At 38.5% G+C, this 26388-nt stretch overlaps 2 protein-coding genes across 2 annotated transcripts in view; both read left to right on the forward strand.

Moving 5' to 3' along the window:
* The first annotated feature begins 10987 nt into the window (after positions 1–10987).
* Positions 10988–21650, forward strand: TKTL1 (transketolase like 1). Its single transcript, XM_087925812.1, has 14 exons — positions 10988–11367; positions 11929–12046; positions 12253–12366; positions 12876–12973; positions 13173–13364; positions 13446–13573; positions 13654–13847; positions 14881–15045; positions 15132–15288; positions 16537–16667; positions 17447–17530; positions 18692–18788; positions 18903–19020; positions 21345–21650. Exons 1-14 carry the CDS (start codon positions 11258–11260, stop codon positions 21517–21519), a joined length of 1881 nt encoding a protein of 626 aa, XP_087781938.1. The 5' UTR covers positions 10988–11257; the 3' UTR covers positions 21520–21650.
* A 3700-nt stretch (positions 21651–25350) lies between these two features.
* The window catches only part of LOC113443453 (5'-nucleotidase domain-containing protein 2-like), a 35393-nt gene continuing 34355 nt past the window's right edge, over positions 25351–26388 (forward strand). Inside the window, exon 1 of the mRNA XM_087923193.1 lies at positions 25351–25404. Within this exon, the coding sequence (XP_087779319.1) occupies positions 25351–25404 (54 nt within the window). The remainder of the gene's footprint in view (positions 25405–26388) is intronic.

Here is a 26388-nt window from a genome sequence, read left to right on the forward strand (position 1 = left end):
GCTTTGGTTTTATTAGTCATGATGTCTGCAGCTGGTCCAATGAAAAACTGTACAAAAGAGATGGTTTGCATCCCTCAAAGAAAGGGACCGAGTTACTTGGCATTAAATTCACAGATTTCCTGGATAAACATTTAAACTGAACAGTGGGGACAGAGAATTAATGGATTCAGAACATTTCAGTCCCCAGCAACCTAAAACTAATAAGGATACCAGTGCATGCAAAATAGATGTTTGTGTTGGTAAGATTATCAATCTTGATGCCAACCAAAACCAAGCATTTAATAGTGAGTGCCATACCAGGTGCACTAATCAAACAGGTGGCAAGAAAGTAGGGTCAGGTAGGCACAACACAGGTTATGGAGACAGTAAACACAGACATAAAGATCTCAAGTGCCTATATACAAATACACAGAGTCTGGGGAACAACCAGGGTGAATTCAAACTAAGAATACATGAAGGTAAATATGATATAGTTGGAATAATAGAAACTTGGTGGAATGAAACCCATGACTAGAACATACTGGTAGAAGGATACAAACTATTCAAAAAAACCAGATCCCATAAAAGAGGAGGTGGAGTTGCACTGTATGTAAAGGACCACTATATTGCTACAGAAATGCATGAAACCAAAGATGAAAACCTCCTAGAATGCATATGGGTCAATATAAAAGAAAAAAAGAATGACATGTCCATAGGTGTATATTATAGGGCACCCAATCAAGCAGAAAAAATAGATGTCCTTTTTGCTAGCCAACTAACAAACATATGCAGGAAACACACAACAATAGTAATGGGAGACTTCAATTATCCTGATATCAATTGGAAAACTAATTCTGCACCAAGTGAGAAACCAAATAAGTTCCTAACCAACCTAGCTGACAACTTTGTTGTACAAAAGGTAGAGGGGTGAAACTAGAGGGACAGCCATACTGGACTTAATTCTTACAAACAGAGAAGAAGTAATAGAGGGAGTTGAAACTGCAGAAACCTTGGGTGAGAGTGACCATGTCATACTAGAATTCAACATAACACAGACACAAGCAACAGAACATAATGACACCAGAGTCTTGGATTTGGAGCTGATTTCAATAAACTCAGAGAGAACTTGGGAAAGATTCCATGGATGAAAATCCTAAAAGGGAAAACAACTCAAGAATCTTGGGAAACTCTAAAAAGTATGATCATAGAAGCCCAGACCAGCTCAATGCCACTGAGAAAGAAAAACAAGAAATCCAAGAAGAAACCAGCATGGCTACACAAAGATCTCTTTGGCAAATTGAAAGAAAAAAAGGACAAGTACAAAAAATGGAAAGAAGGACATACAACCAAGGCAGAATATCAGCAGATAGCCAGAAACTGCAAAGACGAAGTCAGGATAGCAAAGGCTCAGAATGAACAAAGACTTGCAACAAAAGTCAAAGATAATAAAAAAAGTTTCTTCCAACATATAAATAGCAAGAAAAAAATCAAGGAAACAGTCGGTCCACTAAAGAGAGGAGACGGCAAGGAAGTAACAGGCAACAGAGAGAAAGCAGAACTGCTTAACTCATTCTTTGCATCCCTCTTCACACAAAAAGAAACTATAGCTCAACCCACCAAAAACATAACTGTAAAAGACAGACCAGAAATAAAAGTTAAAATAAGCAAAAAAAAGAAAAAGTAAGAAAACACCTGTATGATCTTGATGAAAACAAATTGCCGGGGCCTGATGGATTACATCCCAGAGTTTTAAAGGAGCTGGCAGAGGCCATCTCAGAACCACTGCACCATATCTTTCAAAAATCCTGGAGTGCCGGGGAACTACCAGAGGACTGGAAAAGAGCTGATGTGGTTCCCATCTTCAAAAAAGGAAAAAAAACAGACCCAGGAAACTATAGACCAATCAGCCTAACATCAATACCCGGGAAGATACTGGAAAAGATAATAAAAAAACAGATCTGCCAACATCTAGAAACAAGTAAAGTAATAACTAGCAGTCAGCACGGGTTTGTTAAGAACAGATCATGCCAAACCAATCTTATTTCATTCTTCAACATAGTGACTAAATTAGTACACCAGCAGAATACTGTGGACATAATATATTTAGATTTCAGCAAGGCATTCGACAAAGTAGACCACAACCTACTTCTTAGTAAGCTAGAAAAAAGTGGAACAGATAGCACCACCACTAGAAGGACTCGCAACTGGCTGGCAAACTGTACTCAACGAGTAGTCCTTAATGGGTCTAAGTCTACACAGAGGGAAGTAAGCAGTGGGGTGCCACAAGGTTCAGTCTTAGGCCCACTACTCTTCAATATCTTCATTAACGACATAGATGAGGTAATAGAAGGGGAACTTACCAAATTTGCAGATGGCAGGAATAGCTAACACCCAAGAAGATAGGCTCAAGATCCAGGTGGATCTTGACAGACTAGAACACTGGCCCATATCTAACAAAATGAAATTCAATGTAGAGAAAAGGAAAGTCCTACACCTAGGCAAGAAAAACCAAAAGTACACATATAGACTGGGTGAAACCAGGCTCAATAGCAGTAACTGTGAGAGGGATCTTGGAGTCTTAGTGGACAACCAGCTAAATATGAGCCAGCAGTGTGCAGCAGCAGCCAAAAAAGTTAATGCAATCCTAAATTGTATTAACGGAGGGATACAATCAAAATAAAGGGAAGTACTAATACCGCTCTATAAATCCTTAGTAAGGCCACACTTAGAGTACTGCATCCAGTTTTGCTCACCACGTTATAAAAAAGATGTTGAGACTCTAGAAAAAGTACAGAGAAGAGCAACCAGGATGATTAGGGGACTGGAGACTAAAATATACAATGAACGGTTGCAGGAACTGGGCTTGGCTAGTCTCATAAAGAGAAGGACCAGGGGAGACATGATAGCGGTCTTCCAATATTTGAGGGGCTGCCATAGGGAGGAAGGGTCAAGCTATTTTCTAAAGCGCCTGTAGGGCAGACAAGAAATAATGGATGGAAACTGAACAAGGAGAGATTTAACCTGGAAATAAGGAGAAACTTTCTGACAGTGAGAACAATCAACCAATGGAACAGCTTGCTCTCGGAAGTTGTGGGAGCGCCATCACTTGAGACTTTCAAGAAGATATTGGACTGCCATTTGTCAGAAATGGTGTAGGGTCTCCCGCTTGGGCTAGGGGTTAGACTAAATGACCTACAAGGTGCCTTCCAACTCTGATTATCTGTTACCACACCATAAATGCAATGAGGTTGTTTCTAAAATATTATTTCTTGTTCAAAAGGATGTAATCTAAAATCTATTATTTTTTTAAAAATCTTGTTAAGTAAAACATGCAGGCAAAAGAAAAAGAAACATACTTAAAGAATTTGGGAAAAAATGAAAATACAAACCAAATTAAAACGAGTTTGTAAAATACTATAAAATTGCATTCCAGCAACTCTCTTTTTTCTCTCTCCCCATCTGATTGCTACTTGAATATTTTTATATATTTTTTTGGACATTATTACTCATTTCTGATTGAATTATTTTGTCATTATTTTTAAAAACTTTATATTTTTCTTCAAAAATTATATTCTTGGTGCCTTAGCTTGCTTATTGTATTGTACGGTATGTTGCATATAATGGAATCTCTCCTGGTTGAATTTGATTAGACCTCTCCTGTAAATGTATAATTTTCGATTGCTGCATACTCTTCAATGTATTGACAATGTATTGGAGTATTATGAAGCACTGGAGTATTATGAAACATCCAGAGTAACAAATGGCGTTAGTCTTTTTAGATGCACAGAAGGCGTTTGACAATGTGAACTGGCAGTTTATGTTGGCACAGGTAAAAGTGATGGATTTTGAGGAGCAATTTATCAAAATGATTAAGGCATAATATATCATAAACAAACCACAAAAGTGATGGTAAATGGAGATATGACAGAAAAGGTTAATATTAAGAAGGGTACAAGACAAGGATGTCCCTTGTCTCCATTACTATTTGTATTGACTTTGGAAGTATTGATTAGAAATATTAAACAAGATAGGCAGATAAAAGGTATGGAAATTAAAAAGGAAGAGTACAAGTTACAGGCATTTGCAGACAATCTAGTTTTTATTTTAGAAGACCCACAAGAAACAGGGTTTAAACTAATGGAAAAAATAGAAGAGTATGGGGAAGTAGCAGGACTGAAAATAAACAGAAAAAAACCAAGGTTTTAGTGAAGAACATCACAGATAAGCAAAAAAAAGTTAATGAAGAGATTAGATATTCAGATTACCAAGAAAGTAAAGTACTTAGGGATTGAACTAACAGCAAGATGTGTAACAATTAAAGAAGATTATTATAAATTGTTACTATAAATTAAGATACTTAGAAAAATGATAAGGTTTGCAATTGTCATTAATAGGAAGGATAGCCACAATTAAAATGAATATATTACTGAGGTTATTGTATTTGTTTCAAACAGTCTTGATAAAGATGGAGAAAAAATATTTTGAGGAACTGAATAAAATAATATTAAAATTTATATGGCAAGGGAAAAAAGCAATAATTAATTTTAAAATGCTACAGGATAAAAGAATGAGTGGAGGTTTAGGACTGCCAAATTGGGAATTATATTGTCAGACTTCAGTGTTAACGTAGATGAAAGAATGGATTATATTGAGGAATACAAGATTATTGACCTTGAAGGGACATGATGTGCAACTGGGTTGGCATGCCTTACTATGGTATGGAGAAAATAAGATACATGGTTACTTTCAAAGACACTAAATAAGAAATGCTTTATTGCTAGTATGGGAGAAAATCAGAGAACGGTACTATTTGAAAATATCAGCTTGGCTTTCAACAATGGAAGCACTTATTCATCCACGTTTTTAATATGGGAAATGTTGTCAGGTACAAAGATGTTTTGAATGAAAACGGTAAGCTCAAATCTAAACAAGAACTGAATGTGCAAGGGATTGAAATGGCTTGGTATTCACACATGCAAATACAATCTAGGTATAAAAAAGATGTAAAATTATATGGTTTCTATAGAGAGTTGACAAAACTGGATAAGATACTAACAGGAACAGAAAAAAGATTGATTAAAAAGTGGTATACTTATCTGTTGGGTATTAAATTAGAAGAGGAACAAGTGAAGGAGACAATGATAGCATGGGCAAAAAAAATTGGTTGTACAATAGAATTAGATAAATGGCAGAAATTGTGGGATAGAAATTAGAAGTTAACAATGTCAACTGCATACAAAGAAAACTTGTGTAGATGGCATTTGGCACTGGCAAGGTTGGCAAGGATGCTTAAAGATAAATAGCTAAATGTTGGAAATGTCTGTCATTTTAAATCCACATTGAAATTAATTTCAGTTTTGTCCAGAAATGCTTGTTCCTCTTCTGTAACATAATTTAGTTTATCAATAATGGCAAAGATCTTTAAAATTAGCTTCTGAGTTTATTGTTCACAAATAGCTCTCAATGCACCCATTGATGAAGATTTTGCTCCATTCTGCATTATTAGATTGAGTTTAAGTATGCTTCTGTTTAATTATAATCTTTATTTCCTTCTGGTGCCCCCTACTGTCCAAATTTAAAAGTCCTATGTTGTTTTTCTTCAAACTGCAAAAACATGGATAATTTCCCTCAAGAAGGATTTTTACATTTAATTTCAGAATGTTACTAAATCCATCTGGACCCTTTATAATATTCTAAAATCAACTCTAACCCCCCTTTTGCTGTTATTTTTTAATTAAATCCTTAAACTCATATTTAAAACTTTTTTGTAAAGGAATGAAGAAACTAATCCAGTGAATACCAAGAAACTTGTCATTACAAAGGTTCTGAATATTTTAAAAAAATTAATATCAAAGTGATTAAGAAATTAGGATTGATGGAAATTTATCCCTATACCTTGCATTTCACCTATGATAGAATCCCCCATTCCCAGTCACTCAACACACAAGCAGATCACAAAAATATTGGTTCCTGACACCTACTCACAAGGAGCTGTTGTCCAGAATACATGTGGGCAGGCACATGATTTCTCCTTTATCCAGAGAGATTTCACTGGCCCAGATCCCCATGCAGCTGGTGATTTCAGTCATAATGTGATCCCCCCTTCTTCAGGGGCATCTTGAGTTTGCCATATCCTCACTAGAAGTCCAGAATGTTCTGGAAATTTTTATATTTTTTTCCTAGTCCTTTGGGGTCTTTATCTAACTTAGTTGGTGCCTTCTTTGTTAAAAATTGCTAATAGAGATTTTTATCCCATTTTTCCTGAAGAATCAGAATAATAGAAAGCCTAGAAATATAAACAGACTGTTTTTATTATGCTGCTAAGAATTAAATTACGTTTCAAATTAAAATTGTTGGCCTATTACAGCCTTTGAAATGAAAATACTACCTATATATAATGCAATTTCTCCATCCAACTAATTAATATGGATGTAAATTAATGGGAGACATAGTCACCTTTTGTGTACTAATGGGATTAGTGCAGCCATCCCATTTAGATGAAGCAATTGCTCTTCCAATGGATTATTTCTACCAACAAGTTCCGAGTAGATTAAATCTACTAGTTAAAGAATATCTTCCATTTGATTACACTTGCTATTGCTGCAAATTCCTGCCTGAAATAACTACCCCAACTGTTTTTACAATAGACCTCCTTCTAAGTGGATGAGGCACATGTTATAATATACAAGTAACTGTAATGTGTTCCCCATTATACTATCCTTAGATGCAGCTGCTCCAGAATGTAGCAGCCTGAAGTAGTTAGATGTTTATCTCAGCTTATTCATATCATACCTTCTGTGTGAAATAGTTACCAGTTGGCTTCCGTGTGCAATTCAAGATGCTGGATCTCATTTTAGAAGCCCTTCATGATTTAGGACCTACGTATCTTTGGGACTGCATGCTCTCAATTATATTTCCTCACCAAATGGTATCAGGAAAAATTAGTTATTTGAGGTTTTGTCTCACAGGGAATCCCATCAGTAAGACCACAAAGCAGCCCCTGCATGCTACCCTCTGCCCCTCATTCACCTCGTCTATATAGTCCTGTATGGTCCTGATGCTGCTGATTTTCAGAATGCAGTTAAAATCTAATTGTCCTAAGATCTTGATGTGTTTTAAGGTAGTTCTCTCTTGTAGTGTAAATCTATTTGTTACAATCCATCTGCAATCCAAAACCAGGCTACACATTTTTACTACCGCTGTGCAGTATTTAATGGTGTAATTGTCAATTGATATATAGTTGTATAGCTTGTCCTGCTTAGTGACCACTCATTCAGCAATCCTTTGAACTTACAAAGATGCTGAACAAGCTGTACCTATGTCTGGTCCTCAAAATTCTGACCTTTGCAGCATCCCTGCAGTCACACGATTGCAATCCAACATATAGTAACTGGCTCACAATTATGACATTGCAGCATCTCACAATCAGTGGTGAACTGGACAAGCATAATTAATAGGGAAGCTGGCAGGAGGTAGCAAAGGCGGTACCCCATGATGTTGCACTTAATGATGTAGCAGGATTTGCTTAACAATAGCAACCTCGAATTGCTAGAACTGCCATCATTAAGCAGTATGTTCACATGATATCACACTTTACCACCATATCTCTATGCCCTCACTGGAGACTTGGTACCCTAGGTACTCCAACTATGCACAGTGAAATTCACATTTTGACAGCTTGACGTATAGTTCTGCTGCTAGAAGTTTCTCCAGTACCTGGCGGACTAGGGTATATAGTTAATGTCAATTCATAAAACATTTCTATGGCCATTTTAGAGTTGCCAACAGAAAGGGAGGGATGAAAAGGGTTTGAAAGAGCTGTGCAGCAGTTTGGAAATCAAAAGTGCATTCCATACATAGTTTTTCAGAAACTGTAACTAGGTGCACAAAAAGCTTACTGGAGAACATGATTGATGACTCTTGACTATGGATGTGTCTCATTGGAGAATATGAATTATGATACAGCCAGCAGGTGGGGGAAAACCAGGGTCAAGGATGACAGTGAATTATGTGTCTCAGAGCTGGCTACACCCAGGCAGTGCTGACATGTTGACTCCCAAATAATTCCTGTTTGTTTTAGAAGTTTGGCTTGAGACTCATGATTTAATTGGGGTAACTGCCGGAATCCTGACACTCAGGTAGTGTTAAGACTAAGCCCATAGTGAAATCCTGTTGAATCCAATTCTTTGTTTATACCTAATAGACAGACAGATGCAGTCTGCATCCAGGATAATCAGGCAGTAAGTTTTACTGATGGACAAGTTTCCAATTTATAATCTCAGTTATCTAACTCAATGTTTTCTGTGAAAGCAATTTTGTTGTGAATTTTTTGTACATTGTACAAAATGAGTATACAATATAATCTACTATTCCTAAGGTTTACATCTAAGCATAGGTCAACAGGCACATGAGGAGTCTTTCTCCTCAGCCCGCCTTTCTGTTATTATTGCAATTTATCATACAATCAGCCAGATGTTTAGATTGGATATAAGATGTTCCAAGTACAATAAAGCTGCCTTTGGCAACTGACTGATGGAGGATTTATCAATGCCAGTGGTGTTCAAGTGATGCTCCACTTAAAGAGCTTTCTTTTGCCAGTCACTTTATTTCTACTTACAAGTCTTTGAATTTTGTGATTTTCTCCAGTTCTTTCTTCTGCTGTTGTCAGGTACTGCCACATCCACTATCAGACTGATTCACTATCAGATTGATGATTTGTCACAGTCAGTCAGATGTTTGGACTTGGTTTGGCATTTTTATCTACCTATTGTTATTGTTAATTTTATATTAATCTGTCAGCCTTCAAGATCTACTGCTTTGCATCTTTTCTACTGCCTTGCATCTTTTGTCTGCCATAAGTAATGGGGGGAGGAGGGGGGAATGGTCTGGGAAGAGAGCTGGAAGTGTTACATTCTTGTGTTGTATAAATGAAGAGCGAGGGAGTATAAATTCCTGCTTTTAGGTTTCTATTTCTCGCTTAGCTTTCTTTTCTCTGAGCAGCTGCAAACGTTTATCAAAATATGCCAAGGTCAACAGACAGAGGCCTCATCACCACCTGAAGATGTCCACATGATCATATTCAGAACTTTTAATTGGAAGAATCTTTTGAACTATGGGGGGTGGGAACAACTTCATCACTTTGTATATGTGATCTGCGCACCTAAATTCTCAGATTCAGAATCTTACTTGATGCTACCACTTCATTTTTCAGTAAAAGAATTATTTCCTCTAATCTATGGAGTCTAAGTATTTCTTTCTTGGATTTTGAATGGAGCACAGACTGACAAATCAGGGGTTGAATTTTCATGTTTTGCAAATGCTGTACCTGCACCTTGAATTCCATATCTTGAATGGAGTAGGAGATTACACTTAGAATTATTGTATGTTCTTGGAAAAAAGACAAATCTGAAAAAGGAGCAAATCTGACAGAAGTCTATAAGGATAAAAAATGTTTATGCTTATAACTTCATTTTACAAAGGAAAATTCAACAGCAAAACTATGTAAATAAATAAATAAAATAAACCTAAAGGACAATTCTTTGAAATAAAGGACATATAATCACTGCTATCATATCAGATTATATTTGTGTTTGCTTCACCTTCTAATCTTTATTGCCTTTCAGCAGCCATGAAAATAAAAAGGGATCCATGATGTTCTTGGTCCCTTGATAGGAAGGCAGAAACATTTTAGAAGACTGAAAGGATCATTACACAAATCTAGCTCCTCCTGGCAGATGCAAAGATAGTTCAGGACATTTTGATGCCTTATGCAGAAAGACTGTATTGAATATCCATTAAAATTAATATGAGTTGTAAAAGAGCATAGTGGTATGGCTTGGCGGGAAGGGGCTCTTCCGTGGTTTTTGATGTTTCAATTGTGGCTTGATCAGGATTTTCAGACCCTTCTATGTTCTTAAATGTCTGTAATGGCACAAAATAGAACTAATAATGGTTTGCCATCACAGAGAGCTATAATCTAACCATATGCGCTGGATCTGCAGCAAACTATGATTGTGGCTCACTAGCTTGCAATTCAGTGTAGGGCATAATCACAGCAAATGCATCCCAACACTTCCTCTGAGGCAGCTTACTCAGTTTGTCTCAAGACAGGGTCCACTTTAAGAGTCAATGGAACAAGTAAAGGTGCACGTGTTTAACAAAGTAATTATACTTCTACATTCTAACTTAAAAGGGAATGCTATATTTATGGCACAAGGTAGAGTGACGTAATTCTTTCTTCTTGCTCTTCTCATATCTAAAAACGAGGATGGCATACAAACAAACTTGAGGCCAAGCACTTTGTCCAAGCATGCCATCAACCCTTGCAACTGTCTGTCAGTCTCTTGGCAAACAGACACTCTGGGCTAGCTGCCAGCGGCATTCTTCCTCTCCTGCAATGCCAAACCTGCAAGGCTACACATAAAGAGTATTTCTAGAGAGGAAGTTCACTACATTCCAGGCTGCCTGATATTTCTGGACAGGCCATAGTCAATTCTTTCTTGAAGTTAGGCTCCTGAGGTCAGCTCTGCTGCAATTTGATTGGGTGGATATCACATTTCGATATTGAGCTCAGCAAGAATTATTTCCCCAAGTTGTAGGTAGGATTTCATAGAGTCAGTACGTGGGGAGGGAAAAGATAATACTTTCCCGCAGCGTCACAAATGGGGAAAATGATTTTCTCCTGCATCCACGCATCTTTTTAAAAAGGTGTTCATCAGAAACCCAGCACTCCTCCGATGTCCTGTGTGACGTTTCACACAGACGGAAAACATTTCTTCCATTTTCGAGCGCAAGTAGTAAAAAGTATGGATCCCACTCAAGCACCCTGAAAAGGCTGCTTTCTTCAGTCACATTCTAAGGTTGTAGCGACGTCAGAACAAGATTCTCGGGCTGTACGACACCTAATTCACTGCTCGTCCATTCGCCCTCTCTCCCTCCCTCCGCGAAGGTTCAGAGCCTCACAAGGCTACGGCTCACATAAACATTAATGCGGGATTCTAGAGGGTTCAGAGCACCGGCTGGCTCCAGAAAGCAGAGGGCAGAAACTGGCGAGTATCATGTGAAGAGAAACTGCCCAACTGTAACTGATGTTCTAGCACGCCCACAGGCCTGGCAATGGAGCAATTGCTTTTACGCATGGGGTGACTGAGGCAAACCCCACTCCTCGCCAATTTCCCCAGCCTCTGAGCTCACTTCCTCTTGCAGGCGGAGCGCCGGCCAGCCGGGATAAAAAAGAGCAAAGCGTGCTTTAGCGCATCTGGATATTAGGAGCTTCATCATGGCCAACAGCTACGTTAAGCCGAAGGAGAAAACGTTGCAAAACCTACGAGATATTGCTAATCGCCTTCGGATTCACTCTATTCGGGCAACTTGCGCTTCGAACTCCGGGTAATCGAAGAGAAGGGATGCATTTAGTCTCTTTTCTGATGGAGCTTGTGATATTCCCACCATTGGCCTGCGCCGGGGATTGTATTCCACCCCTCCCTTATATCTAAATGTGATAATGGGAACGTTTCCTGGTACACCATATTGCTCTCTGGGTTCGCTGGCGGGGAGGGGGCGATGAAGTTGTTTTTTTAATTGGGTTCCAGTCTCAGAAGGGCTAACTAGCAGCTTCCATCAATTGAAATGATGAAGCCAAGAAATGTTATTAATTAGTTTGCAGAGATCCATTAATTTGAATAGCTCTTTTCTAAGTTGGTTGATAGCTTTACTTGAAGGTTATGAGCTACCAGCTCATTAAACTGGTCTTCCTCAGTCTATGGGTGAATGTTGTGAGGCCTATCGGTGTAGAGTTTTTATTGTCTCTGGTGAACATAGAAGTCACAAGGGTGTCTTTTAATTGAACATTATGCTCTGAATTGTAAATTCAACTCTTAATAGCAATTTTGTATCTCTCTCTGGGTAGCTCCTATTGAATTTTTGTCTCTCTGCCTTTTGACCTTGCAGACACCCAACATCATGTTGCAGTGCTGCAGAGATCATGTCTGTGTTGTTCTTTCATACCATGCACTACAGGCCAAATGAACCAGGCCACCCCAGCAATGACCGCTTTGTGCTCTCTAAGGTGAGAGGAGTGTGAAGAATATGGAGGAGGTGGTCTTGGGAGGATGGGACTGGATTATAATGCTCAAGTAAGGCCACAGCTTATTTCTTCCTAGCTGAGAGTTCGACTCAGTTCTTTCTGCAGCACCACATCCCAGAGTAATCTTCTTAAAAATAAGAGAGATTACTATTTCATGATTTGATGGCTACTTTGTTTGACCCTTGCAGGGCCATGCTGCACCTATACTTTATGCTGCATGGGCAGAAGTAGGTTTTATCAAGGAACCTGAGCTGCTAAATTTGAGGAAAATAGACTCTGATCTGGAAGGTCACCCAACTCCTGTAAGTACTCTTCTAAGACTAGTGCTGGGAATTTTGTGGAGCTTTGGAAAAAAAATAAGTTGATCTAACCAGTCAAAATACATACACACATACAAATATATATATATATATAAATAGATAAAACTTAGATGGTGTAATTCATTTTAAAAATTAGTTGTGCAAGATCAGCTTTTTAGGATGTAACAATAGTACTGTTCCTTCTTTCATGAAGACATCTGGATCACTGATACAGAAGCTTAGCCCATAAAAGTGGCTTTGTTCTACTGTGCAAATTAATATTAAACATATTAAACATATGTATAACAAAACTGGGATTTTATGATAGAATTACAAACTGGAATATATTTTGTTGGGATACAAAGGTACTAAAATAAGGTGTGTTTATATATTTCTACTGGAAAAGATAGAGGACAAAGGACTAACTTCATAAAGACTGTTTTTCAATGAAACACTCAAGAGATTGTGTTGGTATTTATTTCGTTGTAAAACTATTTCTTTTTGCTTAACAGAGACTTCCTTTTGTGGATGTGGCCACTGGTTCCTTGGGGCAGGGTCTGGGAGCTGCCTGTGGAATGGCCTATACAGGGAAATACTTTGATAAAACAAGGTGGGAAATCTGGCAAAAGTCTACAAAATGAAACCTGTTGCTTCTTTCACAAGAAAAGTTTCTTGCCTCTTTTTTGTTTTTTGTTTTGTTTCCTCTACTGCAAAGTCCAGTGGATCAGAGAATGGCAAAGAATGTATAGTGAAAGAGACTTACACTACACACACACTTGTTGAGACTCTTGTGTCTTGCTGTCTTCTAGTTACCGAATTTACTGCCTACTGGGTGATGGTGAATTCTCTGAGGGATCAGTATGGGAAGCTCTACAATTTGGCTCTCATTATCAATTGGATAATCTAGTGGCCATTATTGATGTGAACCGTCTGGGACAAAGTGAAGCAGCACCACTGGGTCATGATACAGATGTTTATCACAAGCGCTGTGAAGCCTTTGGGTAAGCATTGCTGGCTGTTTTTGTCCTAATTCTGGTAGGAAGCCTGCTACTTTTTGCCCCAACCTTTTCCTTTTCTGCTAGATGGAATACCTATGTTGTGGATGGTCATGATATGGAGGAACTATGCCAGGCTTTGTGGCAAGCAAGTCAACAGAAGGGGAAGCCCACCATGATTGTGGCCAAGACTTTCAAAGGACGGGGAATCCCAGGTGAAAGTAGTCTCTGAATCTTGAGGATGGGAAAAGGTAGTAAGTCCTTGAATGTCACTTCCTAATGTTCTCTGTTTTAGATGTGGAGAATGCAGACAATTGGCATGGAAAGCCCATTCCAAAAGACAAAGTGGAATCTGTTATTTCTACCATTCAGAGTCAAATCCAGACTAGTGATGTTTGTACTATCCAGCCACCTGCTCAAGATGTGCCACCAGTCAATACTGTGGATATCAAAATGCCTTCTTTACCTACCTATAATATAGGAGAAAAGGTACTGCACGGGCTAAGCAGATTTTTTTTTTCCAGTATTTGCAAATACTCTATTCTACTTCTGTCCTTTTGTGCCATGCATCTTTTTTCAGAAGGCCTCTTTGACATGGATCTGATGCAGGGCACTGACAAATCCCAGATTTAATTTTTTCCCCTTCCTATATTCATAAGAATGGACTAAAGGAGTAATGTTCTGTTTACTTTATTTATTGCTGACATATTCATTACATGCATCTTCAGTGTACTTTGGACATTGAGGTGAAATGGACTTTTTCTATCACATTCCATCTTCCTAACCTACCTCCTTTGAGGTACTTTCCTTTTGTCCTCAAATCCAGTTTGATAGTACCCCTTATCCCACAGAGAAACTCTGCAAAGGATCCAGAATAGCATGTGAATTAAATAAGCTTTATGCAAGACAGTAAAGCCTCTTAAATAAATAAGAATAAAAGGCAAATTAGTATATTAATTTGGAAAATGATAGCATGTCTTAGATCAGGATTTGCATTCATTTTTGGAAAAGGGACTACACTAATCAGGGGCACGCACACAAAAATAGTTGGAATAAAATAGATGGGTTCTGGACAAAAATGGGCTTTAATTAAGTAAAAGTACTATATTATTTTCCATGTTTGCAATAATTCCCTGCTTTTATGTAAAGTTTAAAAGGGTTAGTGCAGGGGATTCTAGAGGCATACCCAAAGTATTTGAGGACTGCATGAAACTCTGAGCCTCAATTTAGACCATTTAGAAATACTGTATAAATTTTAATGCAAATTTTAAATCTCTCCTCGTATAAGAATTTAATATAAAATGCCTGTATTCTAATATCAATCCTCCACTAGCTTTTCATGCAGTGACTTCTTGGAAGTTTTTCCTAGCTAAAATAAATGGAGTTTTTCCCTACTTGTGTCTAGGCGTATGATGAGTGAAGATGCTTATAGAAATGTAATATTTATCAAATGTGCTTAGATCATCCTTTTGACTTGGTAGTAAATTAAATGACCTGCAATGAGATTTTCTTTTTTTGTCAGGTGGCTACCCGCAAAGCCTATGGTTTAGCTCTGGTAAAACTGGGAAACACTAACAAGCATGTGGTTGTTTTGGATGGTGACACTAAAAACTCCACTTTTGCTGAGCTTTTCAAACAGGCCCATCCAGAACGCTATATAGAATGTTACATTGCTGAGCAGAACATGGTGAGTCTGAAAACATGAAATGGATTGGTGCATCTTGTGGCATGACCCATTCCAATGACATATTTGTGTGTGTGTGTGTGCTGTAGGTGAGTGTCGCTGTGGGCTGTGCTGCTAGGAACCGCACCATTGCATTTGCCAGCACCTTTGCTGCCTTTTTCACTCGAGCATTTGACCATATCCGGATGGCTGCTATCTCCCAATCAAACATTAAACTTTGTGGGTCACACAGTGGGGTTTCTATAGGTATGTGCTGCCTGATATCTAAACCCCTTTATTTTAATTACTATAATTTGACTTAAAGCTTCTTGTTTTCTCCAGCAGGATGAGGACCATTACATATTGTTTAATTCCTGTTTATCATTACAGCAATCCTATACTATATATAACTTGACCCAAAGTCATCCAGTAAGTTTCTTGATTAAATGGGAATTTGAACATAAATCTTTATAGTCTTCTTGATTATGATGACCATGCTGGCACTTTCCTGTTTATTTACATAGCCTGCAGTTGATTGAGATATTTAAAAATAGAACATTGTTATTAACTGAAGATCAAGAGTATGATATAGCAAGGAATCTTGACTTTTCCCCAGTTCGTTTGGTTTTTCTTCCTTGTAGTGATATTGAACATATTTGGGAATCAGCTGCTTGGGCAGAATGCTAAGTTCTGAAAGAATGTTGCCTTTAGTAGTCTAAATACAACATGCTAATCAGGGGTGGGATGCTACCGGTTCTGCCTGGCTCTATAGAACCGGTAGCTCTGAAGAGCAGCAGACACAGAACCAGTTCTGTGTTTGCTGCTGTTTGGCCCACCCGCCTGCCTGGGCTCTTACCTGTCCTTTATTTCCTGCTTTTTCAACCTCAGCTGCTTTGCGCGGCACAGCTGAGGTTGAAAAATCAGGAAAAAAGAGGCTTTTCAAATGCTGCGCACTTGTGCACAGCTTAAGGGTTTTTACATGTGCACACTGCACACATCAGGTGTGCATGCGTGCAAAGCACACATGCACGCGCAAAACGTAGTCACCGAACTGGTAGTAACACCAGTTGAATCCCACCTGATGCTAATCCTAGGAAAAATCTACTTTTATATTTATGCTAGCTGCACACCAGAAGTGAAGACTGATTATTATTAATAATACAATTTAATGGCAATAGTTAAGCTTTAATGAAAGCAGAAATTGTTTAGATGGAGTGCTTGCAGAGTGTTTTGGGATTTCCGCTTCATTCTCTTTGCTGTTCGCCTACTTAGACAACCAAATGCCTGAACTCAGCTAGCTCTACCTGAAAGAGAGATTTTGATCTGTAAATATTGTGATTGGCCTTCTGTAGTTTTCATAAAAGACTGAATCAAGCAATTGTATGCTAAATCTCAGTGGCCTAATATTGGGAGATATGGTTGGGGTATTCATACTCTCAAATGTACAGTATTTGTTTGAATGCATCCTTTTCTGTGACATGGCAAGCAATTTATTCAACTGCTTCTTCATCACAGGAGAAGATGGGCCCTCTCAGATGGCTTTGGAAGATCTAGCCATGTTCAGAACTATTCCAGGTTGTACTGTGTTTTACCCAAGTGATGCAGTCTCCACGGAGTATGCTGTTTCTTTGGCAGCAAACACCAAGGTATGTGGATAAAGGATATTGGTCTTGGCCTGTCAGGATTGAGGTATTATCATTAAATTAGGGAAATAAATTGTGGTGTGCTAGAGTAAGAAGTCACAATTTGCAACAAAGCTTCTTGCTTGCAGAATTTTCTTTTACCCTGGCCCTCATTTTCTTGCAGGCTATTTCATTTATTTATTTCCAGCTGTTTTACATCATTTGAAAACAAATCTAAGCATTTTACAAAAGTTAAATTCATAATACATCAAGCTAACAGCAGAAACATATTTCCTTCAACAAATACTTCCATAGAAAACAAAAGCTGTAATAATTGTAAAACCATAATAAGCATTAACTATATATACAGTATTATAGATACATACTTCACAGAATCTTTTAAATGACCAGAATTTCTCAAGCTGATTAAGGCTGTAGCAACTTTGCCAAATCAATGTAGCTTCTTACTGGTTGGCATCCTAATGTTTTTGTCAAATTTATTTTTTATTTGAGATTATAATTAACGTATATATTTTGTGAATAGTTCTTCAGGGTATTCTGTGTTTTTCCAGTGTGGTATCTTTCATTCTTTACTTGAATTATATGTCTTCTGTGACAGCACTGCCCTAAAAAGTGGTTAAGATGCTTTGCATAAATCTAGCATTTTCTATATTTCTGTGCTTTTTAGATAAAATTTTAATACAATTATTTAAAACCATTCTGTGTTTTATAATGTTTAATTTTGGTAAGATCTCTTTTTCTTCTTCTAAGTATTCATATTCTTCTTCCATATTGTTCCTTAGGGAATATGCTTCATTCGTACTAGTCGTCCAGAAACTCCTATCCTGTATTCTCAGGAAGAAAATTTTGAGATTGGCCATGCCAAGGTAAAGGATTTGAAAGACATGATTTCTGGTTCTATTTCAGTTTTCAAAGATCCAAAGAAAGAACTCTAGTATTAGAAAGTTTGGCCTATAATGATAGTCAAACGTTAAGTGTTCCCTTGAATGGTGCCTATACCATGAACTGAAATGTGCCAAGTAAAAATTATGGCATCCAAATATTTTTTTTCCAAGCAGGTAGTTTAGCTTCAGATAAAATATGAAACACAGTCTTAAATTATTTAGGAATGCATGAAATAAGGGAGATTATATACAGAAGAATTATCCTATTTCTAAAGCTAGACCTTTAATATAGACCATCCTTGCCTGCCTGCCCAATCAAAAGAGAATATACAAGTTATTGCATCGAGTACTGTAGTCTACCATTAGATGGCAGAAGACTATTCTGACAACAATTTTTACTCATCCTAGCATCTATATGGTCTTTCAACAGATAAATGAGTTGAGTTCCTGTTTTTCCTAGCTGTAGAGATAAGTACCTGAAATTTGGATTATTTAGTTCAAACAAAGCAAAATTAAAGAGACTGTATCCAGTTAGCAACTGTTTAAAGGAAGGCGGTTTAGTTGTCTTGTGTGGAAAAAGAAAGTTGATTTTTCAATATTTTCCATTGTTATTACAATTATTTTATCATCTTGGTGACTTGGAAGTGTCATTCATTTTGTGCATTGTATAGGAAATTTGTAGTTGAACATGGATTGGATGATAGATGAAGTCTAACCATTAAGGTCAAGTTATTCTCTATATGCAGTATACTTATAATTATTTAGAATTTGGTTTTGAGAAAACAATTTCTTCTGGGATTGGATAATAGTCCTTCTTAGGGGTTTCAATGTATCGCTGCAGTAGAAATAGACAAACCACCTACTTAGTGGATCGGTTGTGAACCATCAGGCCTCTTTAAGTAACCTTTAATGATATGATGGAGAATTCTTGGTAATGGTGCTTGCAAGCAAGCACATTAGGGAACAATGTCAACACTGCAGTTCTGCCTATTCTGGTATTTTCTGGTATTTTCTTCATACTTGCTTAGATTACATCAATTCTCATATCTAAAATACTTCTGCTTCCCTTATTCTGTAAGTTTGGCATGTTAGTGGGGTAGGCATCTTCTAAAAATGCTTATGTCTATTGGTTATTTTTTATAGGTAGTCCGTATAAATGATGCTGACAGAGTAGTTGTTATTGGAGCAGGTGTCACACTTCATGAAGCCCTTTCAGCTGCTGATGAACTAGCCAAACAAGGTATTGGACACTGGAGCCTTGGAGATTATAAATCCGATTATATGTCGACTTGATCAGCAATTTTAATAGAATTCTTTCTTTCATTCTTCTCATTAGTATTTTGCCTTTTTCTAGGAATCTATATCAGGGTAATTGATCCATTTACAATCAAACCTTTGGATGCTGATACCATCATTTCCAATGCCAGAGCCACTGGGGGGCATATCATTACAGTTGAGGATCATTACAAAGAAGTTAAGTAGTTAACTAAAAACATTTTTTCAGATATTCTTGGGAGAAGTTGGATATGGCTAAAGATGCACTTGCCCAAATCCCCTATTTTAGTAACTTTTCTTTTTACAAACTAGTTTTGCTTCTGCAATTGCCAACATTGATTATATGTTGATGCTACCACTTTTTTATGTGCTGCTCAATAGTTTAGAAACACCTATTGCTGTGCCTTGTAGAGAAAAAATTATGCATTGGGAGTACAACCTAATATGGACTATGAATGATTGCCTGATGGCCATTCAGTTTCTGTTAAAATGAGTGTGGCAGCCTGTTTATATATGTGGGCTACCTGTGATGCTAGTTGGTGGTCAGAGGCCATATATCCTTTCCCCAGTGCAATATGTTTCCCTGAATCTCTCCAAATAGCTGGTCAACAGGCTCTCACAAATGTGATACCACACTTTTCAGCTTTAGCAGTATATTTGTCATATCATAAACATCAGAGGGCTACAATCAGACAGCGATTCAGCAGCCTGCTGATCAGCCATTTGTCATATGCCTGAAGTGCCATTAAATACAAGAGCTCACACCACACATTCTTTCTGCCCACCAAATGATGAACAAAATGTCAAAAGTGAGACAGTAATTGGCAGGGGTGCCAAGATGATTGTTAAGTGCTGGAACAAGACTAATATGGCCCCCCTCACCTACACATTAAGTTAATATGGCCATGAGGGTCTCCCCTCCCCCTCTCCACCCCCCTGTGGATTTCACATTACTCTCTGCATGTAACTCATAACCAACTGAGAGGCTCGTTAAAAAGGGAGCGAGCTACCAGGGCAGTGAAGCAGATCAGGAAGTGAGGGGGGTAAGGCCGAGGTATGGAGAAGCAGCGTTGGAGTCCGTGCAGCCCACAAGTTGTTTTTTTCAACTGGGAGAAGAATGATTCACTCTAGTCTATATGAAAGAAAAGTGATGCTTCCCCCACCCCTGTTTATCCTCCTGTGTTTTAAAGCCATCTCTTGCCGGTTACCCTTTGGCACAGCTGGTGCACACAAATCCTCTGACTAAGCTAACAGTGGCGCTTCCTTCCTTTTGACGTGAAGGATTTTGAGAGGATGAGAAGTGGAAGTTCATTCTTCAAGAACTGGGGAGAAGGGGAGAAAGAGGGAGGTGGAGGTGGAGGGTGGGGCGATCATTGCTGCCGCTGCTGTGCAGAAAGGACACACCTTCCTTCCTTGCTGTTTGCCCTCTGATAAGTTGATCCAGCTTTGGAGTGTTTTGCTGTGAGCCACTACCACCACCCATCCCACCCCACCCTGCCTGAGTGCATCCAGGTTGACACATCGTCCCGCTGTTTTTCTTTTAAAAAATTTTGGTTTTGTAAAAAAAATTTAAATTTCCCTTTCATGGGCCCCCTTTGAGCTCCATGGGCCCCAGAACAATGTACTGGATGAACCCCCTCTCCTCAGGCCTGGTAATCAGAATGGGATAAATTGCCGTGGACAATTCAACATGGGAGAACTCAAGAGAGGGACAAATAGAAGTGCAGCTCATCCCAGCCTTGAGGACTACTGACTTGAGAAGGGTTAAACCTAAAGGCCTGCTGCAATTCACTTGTGCCTCTCTTGAGTTATCCTGCATGGCAAGTCAACCCAAGAAAGATGGCTGGGGCTAGTTGGCCACAGTGAGTTGTCCTGGACCTGATTGTAGTATATAGCATTATAAATAATATTTGTAGATATACTGGAGCCTTTTGGATTTTAGAAAGACTGTAATTTTTTTTCCTTGTGATTTAATATGAGACTTTTTAACATATGAATTATTTGAACCCTATTAAGTCAAGTTGGGTTTAATTAATTGGGATTCTTGCTGCTTAAGTTTGTACCTTTTTCCTATAAAAAGCACATTCTCAATTGATTTATACAAGAAGCTACTGTATTTGTATGCTTTTATTTGATCATAGTCAGAATGCAAGGCATTCTGTAAAAGAGCTTCTATACAGTGGAAAGCAAAATAGATGCTTTTCTTTGAACTCTCAGCACCAAACAAGAAAATAAGCACATCTTTAAAACTTCCTAAGTTTTAATGTTTCTTACGGTCCCTGTTTCTCTTTCTGAATGAGAAAGACAAAAGGTAGATGTTTGACTGCTGCTAAAATATGCAAACCTATTTATTGATGAGTTTCATTAATAAAAGGAAGTACATACGTAACTTTGAGTTACATACAAAGTACATGTACTTTGTAACTCAAACTTTCATATGAAGCTGTTGAAGGGAGCAGATTCCACCAAACACGTTCTGAGTGAAAATCTCCATTTATGTCCATCCCTTTTCTTTCTCTCTAGGTGGTATTGGTGAAGCTGTGGCTGCAGCTGTCTCCGGAGAACCTGGTATTTTAGTCCAAAGTCTAGCTGTGTCAGGTGTGCCTCGGAGTGGAAAACCTGCTGAGCTCTTAGATCTCTTTGGGATCAGTGCAAAACACATAATAACAGCTGTGAAGAGCACCTTTGCCAATTGATTTGACAGGAACGAAGGAAAGAAGGGTTATGAAATTATGAAAATGGATTCTGAAGAGCAGGGGGACAACTGTTTAGTTCTTTAAGTAGCCAACCAAAAGTAACCACTTATGATCCCCAAACATGCATTTTTAACTTTTAATTTGACAATTGCAGTTAATATTAATTTCATGGGTTTTTGACAAGATTCTGAGTGCAAATAAGCTTAAATTGTTTTGTAACAGAGTTCTCATCCCATCAGTATGTCATTCCTTCTAATTTTTATCTGTAATTGCATATTAATTGGATCTGACTATTCCACATGGACCAATAACGCTCATCTTATTGGAGTTTATGATTACCTTTTCTTGTGCTTGATTCCTAACCTACTTGACTCTCTCCTCTTCAGCCTGACATTCCAAAATTGAGCTGGGTAGATTTTCTATGAGCTATTTCCTGCCTGAAAGAATTAATGCATAATTAGTTTTTATTGAACAAAAATGCAAATATGGGAATGTAATCATCTAAATTCTTCAAATATATATTACTAATGGTACTGGCTTAAGATTTCTGATATAAATATTAAGTATGGAATGGTTCTAAGGAGATGCAGGCTTAAGTCCAGCTTCCTCTACAGCAGCTCGCAATGGTTTGGGTCCATTCATACTCTCAAAAAACCTACCTCACAAGTTGTGGGGGAAAATGGAAACAGGAAGCTGTTTATATGCTTGCTATGAGTTCCTGAAGGAAAGGAGGATATTAACTTAACAAATAAGTAGACTTAAATGTGAACAAGATAATGTTTCTGTATTACATGTGCTTTTACTGCCATCAAGCAAATCAATAAACTATCACTTGTGTATTCATATTGGAAATACTTGTGTGAAGTATACTTGTGTAAAATGTGTGAAACAGTGTGCAATAGTCTTTAAGACTATTAACATTTTACATGCAAAATTATTTTTTTTTCCCTAATAGGAGCCTCATATTTCAGCCCAGCTTTCTAAAACTTTTAGAATTTGTTCTAAAAGTATACATTGTTTCCATATGACTTCCTCAAATGGGAGCAGCAAAGAAATGATGCAAATTCTTCTATCAAGTTAAGAAGCCATGTTCTTAACATGGTTACTGCTATTAATGGACTAGCAGCTAGAACTCTTCAGTTAAATACAGTGTACTGAATAAAAATAGCTCATGGTATTTACATGACTCAATTTTCTGGGTCAGAAAATACTGGGCCCTCCCAAACTGAATTATAAGCTAACCATGTAGTTTGGGAATACAAAGCTAAATTGTGGTTGTATAGACATTTGTGATACAATCTCTGTACCTTGAAAGGGCAGAAATCGTTAACAAATTTTGCATTACAAAAACACATCTACAAATTATACAAGTGGAGTCATGCCTGATTATATAATGGATCATAAAAATGCATATATCGTAAACCTGGTTTTCTAGGCCCTGTTTTCTTTTGTATACTATATGTATAGTATTAATGCTGTCACTATTAAAGGTTATAATGCTCTTAAAGAGGTTAAAACTACTGGAGAGCTACTACGTGATGCTGAGTGCTATATATTTAATATTTCTGGCTTGACGCAAATCTGTTAGGATAAAATGCTGGGTAGTTTGTGGTTTTATATGTTGTGCTAATTCATTCACTAGCTTACACCATGCAAAGTCAAGCAATTAAACTTGTAGAGTTAACAATTGTTCTGTTGCGAGTACACGCTCTCAAAGCATACACTTGCTGTTATGTATTCTAATTTTTTTATATTTGCAAGCGGGCAATTAATATTTCTTTTCTCCCGAAGTATCCAATTTGTGAAAACTAAGTAAAGATATGCTTAATTTGAAGAGCAAGGAAAAGTTCAAGTGTGCTAACTTGTTTCACAAGATACCACTAGGAATGTGTAATATATTGTCCTTAATCCTTTGTACTGTATATGCTTTTTGGTGTTTTAAGGTTCTCTGCTTAGAAGGATTTGTATGAAAAAGAAAATTAGTTAATTCCATGAAAAGACATACAAGATCAAAAACTGGAAATTCAATTAACATTCCAAATTTGTTCTTTGATCCCACACAAGTTGACAGAAAGTAAGGATGTATCAATTCCTTGAAGTTAGGCTCCTGAGGTCATCTCTGCTCTGGAAAACTTTAAAATGCCTATAAAACACACTATAACCCGTTTATTTCAATGAGGCTCCTTCTCTCCCTAGGAAGAAAGTCATCTCCATTCCCTCACCTCGCTCAAATTTTGCAGGATAGAAGCACAAATGCGCTTTCTCTAAAACCTGTTGCAGAAGTTAAGTCTGTGAAAGATAAAGTCTCATTGGATAACGAAACTGTCAGTCATTCGACGGTCCGCGAACCGTTAGAGAAAAAAAAAAAACCGAGGCAGGAGAGTGGGGGGATAACAGTTTTATCAACCGATAACTGAAAGGTGAGACCTATTGGTGGAACGCTTTAAGAGTTCAGCCAAACAGAAAGCAAGAGGGGCGGGACTTCAGGCTCTGTAATGATTTCTTAACCTATCGGAGGAGAAAACGGTCATTCTGTTTAAAAAAAAAAATCCTGCCCAGTTAGAGTTGCTCCGAGTGTCGTAGGCCAATCAAGTTCTCGCTTCTCACATTATATGTAGAATAACGGACAGCAGTGTCTCGTTTAGGCGCGCGAGGAATTTCAAACGTGCGGGGAGGGGGAAGGAGCGGGGCTTATAAAGAGGAGGGGGCGGGGTCGGATGAAAGTGAACCGCATATTTTATTGGAGGCGGCGTGGCGGCTCGTTGCCGGACGCCAAAGGCGCTTGACCCGTAGACTTTGGAGGAAGGAGGAAGCTCTGTGGCTTAAACACAAACATAGAATTGAGCCCAGAGAAGTTTTTTCGGAAAGTCCCTTCCCGCTCAATGGGCTGTTCCTATTGGCGAAGGCGAATCCCGCCCCTTTTCTGAAAAGCAAGGTGAGAGAAGTTTCGGCTGCTGGGTGGGGCGGGTCGGCGGGAAAGGGAAATCGTCTTCCGCACCAAAACAATCACCTTCCCACATCATTGCCAGCGTGTCAGGCTGGAGGGCGTGAGGTTGGGGCTGGGTGGGTGGGTGGTTGGAATCTTGAATCAGGCACGCGTAGTCTTGCAAAAGTTAAAAAAAAGAATAATAATCCGAATCCTGTGCAGTTTGAAAGGACTTTGAAATGAAGAATTCTGTGACGGAGTTAACATTGTGGGTTATCGTTTGAGATTTGCAACGTTTAGAGCAGGGGTCTCCAAACCTTGGCAACTTTAAGCCTGGCGGACTTCAACTCCCAGAATTCCCCAGCCAGCTCTGGCTGGCTTTGCTGGCTGGGGAATTCTGGGAGTTGAAGTCCGCCAGGCTTAAAGTTGCCAAGGTTGGAGACCACCGGGTTTAGAGTTTTGTTCGAAAACCTCTTTCAAGCAGGCTTGTGGTTTGCGTTCCAATGAAATTCGAGGACGGTGTGCACCTCTTAAAACCAGCGAGCAAATTCCGCTAGGTGAACGCCCACAGTGGAAAAGGGATCTTTTCACCACTGGAAGCTTTCAAGAAGAGACTTAGACTGCCATCTTTCAGAAATGGGGTAGGAGGCCACCTGCTTGCGTGGGGGAGGGGTTGGACTAGATGACCTACAAGGTCCCTTCCAACTCTGTTATTCTGGAGTCATCTAGTCCAACCCCCCCCCCCCCCTCCTTATTGCAGGAATCTGCACTCCAGCATCCTGGGACAGTGAATGCTTCTCTCAGTTCCCTTGTAGGGAATGTGAGGCTGCATTCTTCAGCATCATATAATGGTGCAACCATTGTTGTTTGTTCAAATTTACTAAGCCTTCATTATTTGAACAACTATGGCTTATCACATGTTTTTGGTGAAATGGGTATATGCAAGGTTCAAGCAGAAGGTACGTGATGCCTCCTGGGCAGGCTATTCTGGCTTCAGCTTTTTTTTTTGGTATGTGTTTGATGAAACACTATTATACTGAGTTCGCCAGTTACTGCCCTGTTCCAATTGTTCTGCTACTATTATGGTCTGTTTGCTTCAGATATTCAGTTCTTCACTACAGTAGGTTTCCCTACATAGCAAACGCTGGTTATGTTAGCTCAGATTATTTTCATCCCCAAGCACCCCCCCCCCCCCCACTGTCCATAATTAGCTTTTGGGAAAGTTTAGGTTGACATCATGCTAGCTAGGAATTATCGTGGAGAATATTTTCACATCCGACACCATTTCCTGACATTTTAATTGCTACAATCTGCAGTTCTACCACCTCTAAATGATAGGCCTTCGCCTATTTAACACACTGCTGCACTTAGTCTGCATATACAATACATTTTTGTTCTTTTTCCGGTGGACGGACTGGAAAAGGAAGTGATACCCGTTTGTCTCTGAAAGCAGAAATCTTTTTTTAGACATTCTAAATGAAGTAATACTGTAACTTGTTTCCCTATGGCTAGTCCTTAGCTAACAGTTTGGCAACACAGTTGCTCTTCCTGAGGCCATGAATTGTAGAAGATTTTGGCCTTCCCCTCCTTTAATAAGGAGCTCCTCACCCATTTCTAAGATGGCAGAAAACTTTTAACAAGCTTCTTGTTCCCAGTGACAATTTCTTAGGCTTCTTCAGGAGATGCTGAAACTAGAAGCAGGATTAGGTAAGTGGGTTTTGTTAAGAAAAACTAATGAAGTTGTTCCCAAAGAACTGCAGCAATTGCTATCTATCACAGGCAAGCTGTGTTTACAGGTATTTTCAATTTATGACTACAACTGGGACCAGAATTTTCTTTTGCAATGCAAGGTGGCTCTTAACTGAGTCATGAGTTTTTGCTACAGTTATTAAATGAATCACTGCGATTAAGAGAATTAGATAATTATTTAGCAAATCCATCTT

The sequence above is a fragment of the Pseudonaja textilis genome, chromosome 2 (genome assembly GCF_049901715.1).
Source record: "Pseudonaja textilis isolate UNSWEBS1 chromosome 2, rPseTex1.2, whole genome shotgun sequence".
NCBI classification, from domain to species: Eukaryota; Metazoa; Chordata; class Lepidosauria; order Squamata; family Elapidae; genus Pseudonaja; species Pseudonaja textilis.

What these genes read in the sequence shown, in the direction of transcription:
- TKTL1 (XM_087925812.1), top strand. Translation starts at nt 11,258, where the DNA reads ATGGCCAACAGCTACGTTAAGCCGAAGGAGAAAACGTTGCAAAACCTA. An exon ending in CAAAGGACGGGGAATCCCAG is followed by an intron (nt 13,574 to 13,653) that starts GTGAAAGTAGTC and finishes TCTCTGTTTTAG; the next exon opens with ATGTGGAGAATGCAGACAAT. An exon ending in TGATGAACTAGCCAAACAAG is followed by an intron (nt 18,789 to 18,902) that starts GTATTGGACACT and finishes GCCTTTTTCTAG; the next exon opens with GAATCTATATCAGGGTAATT.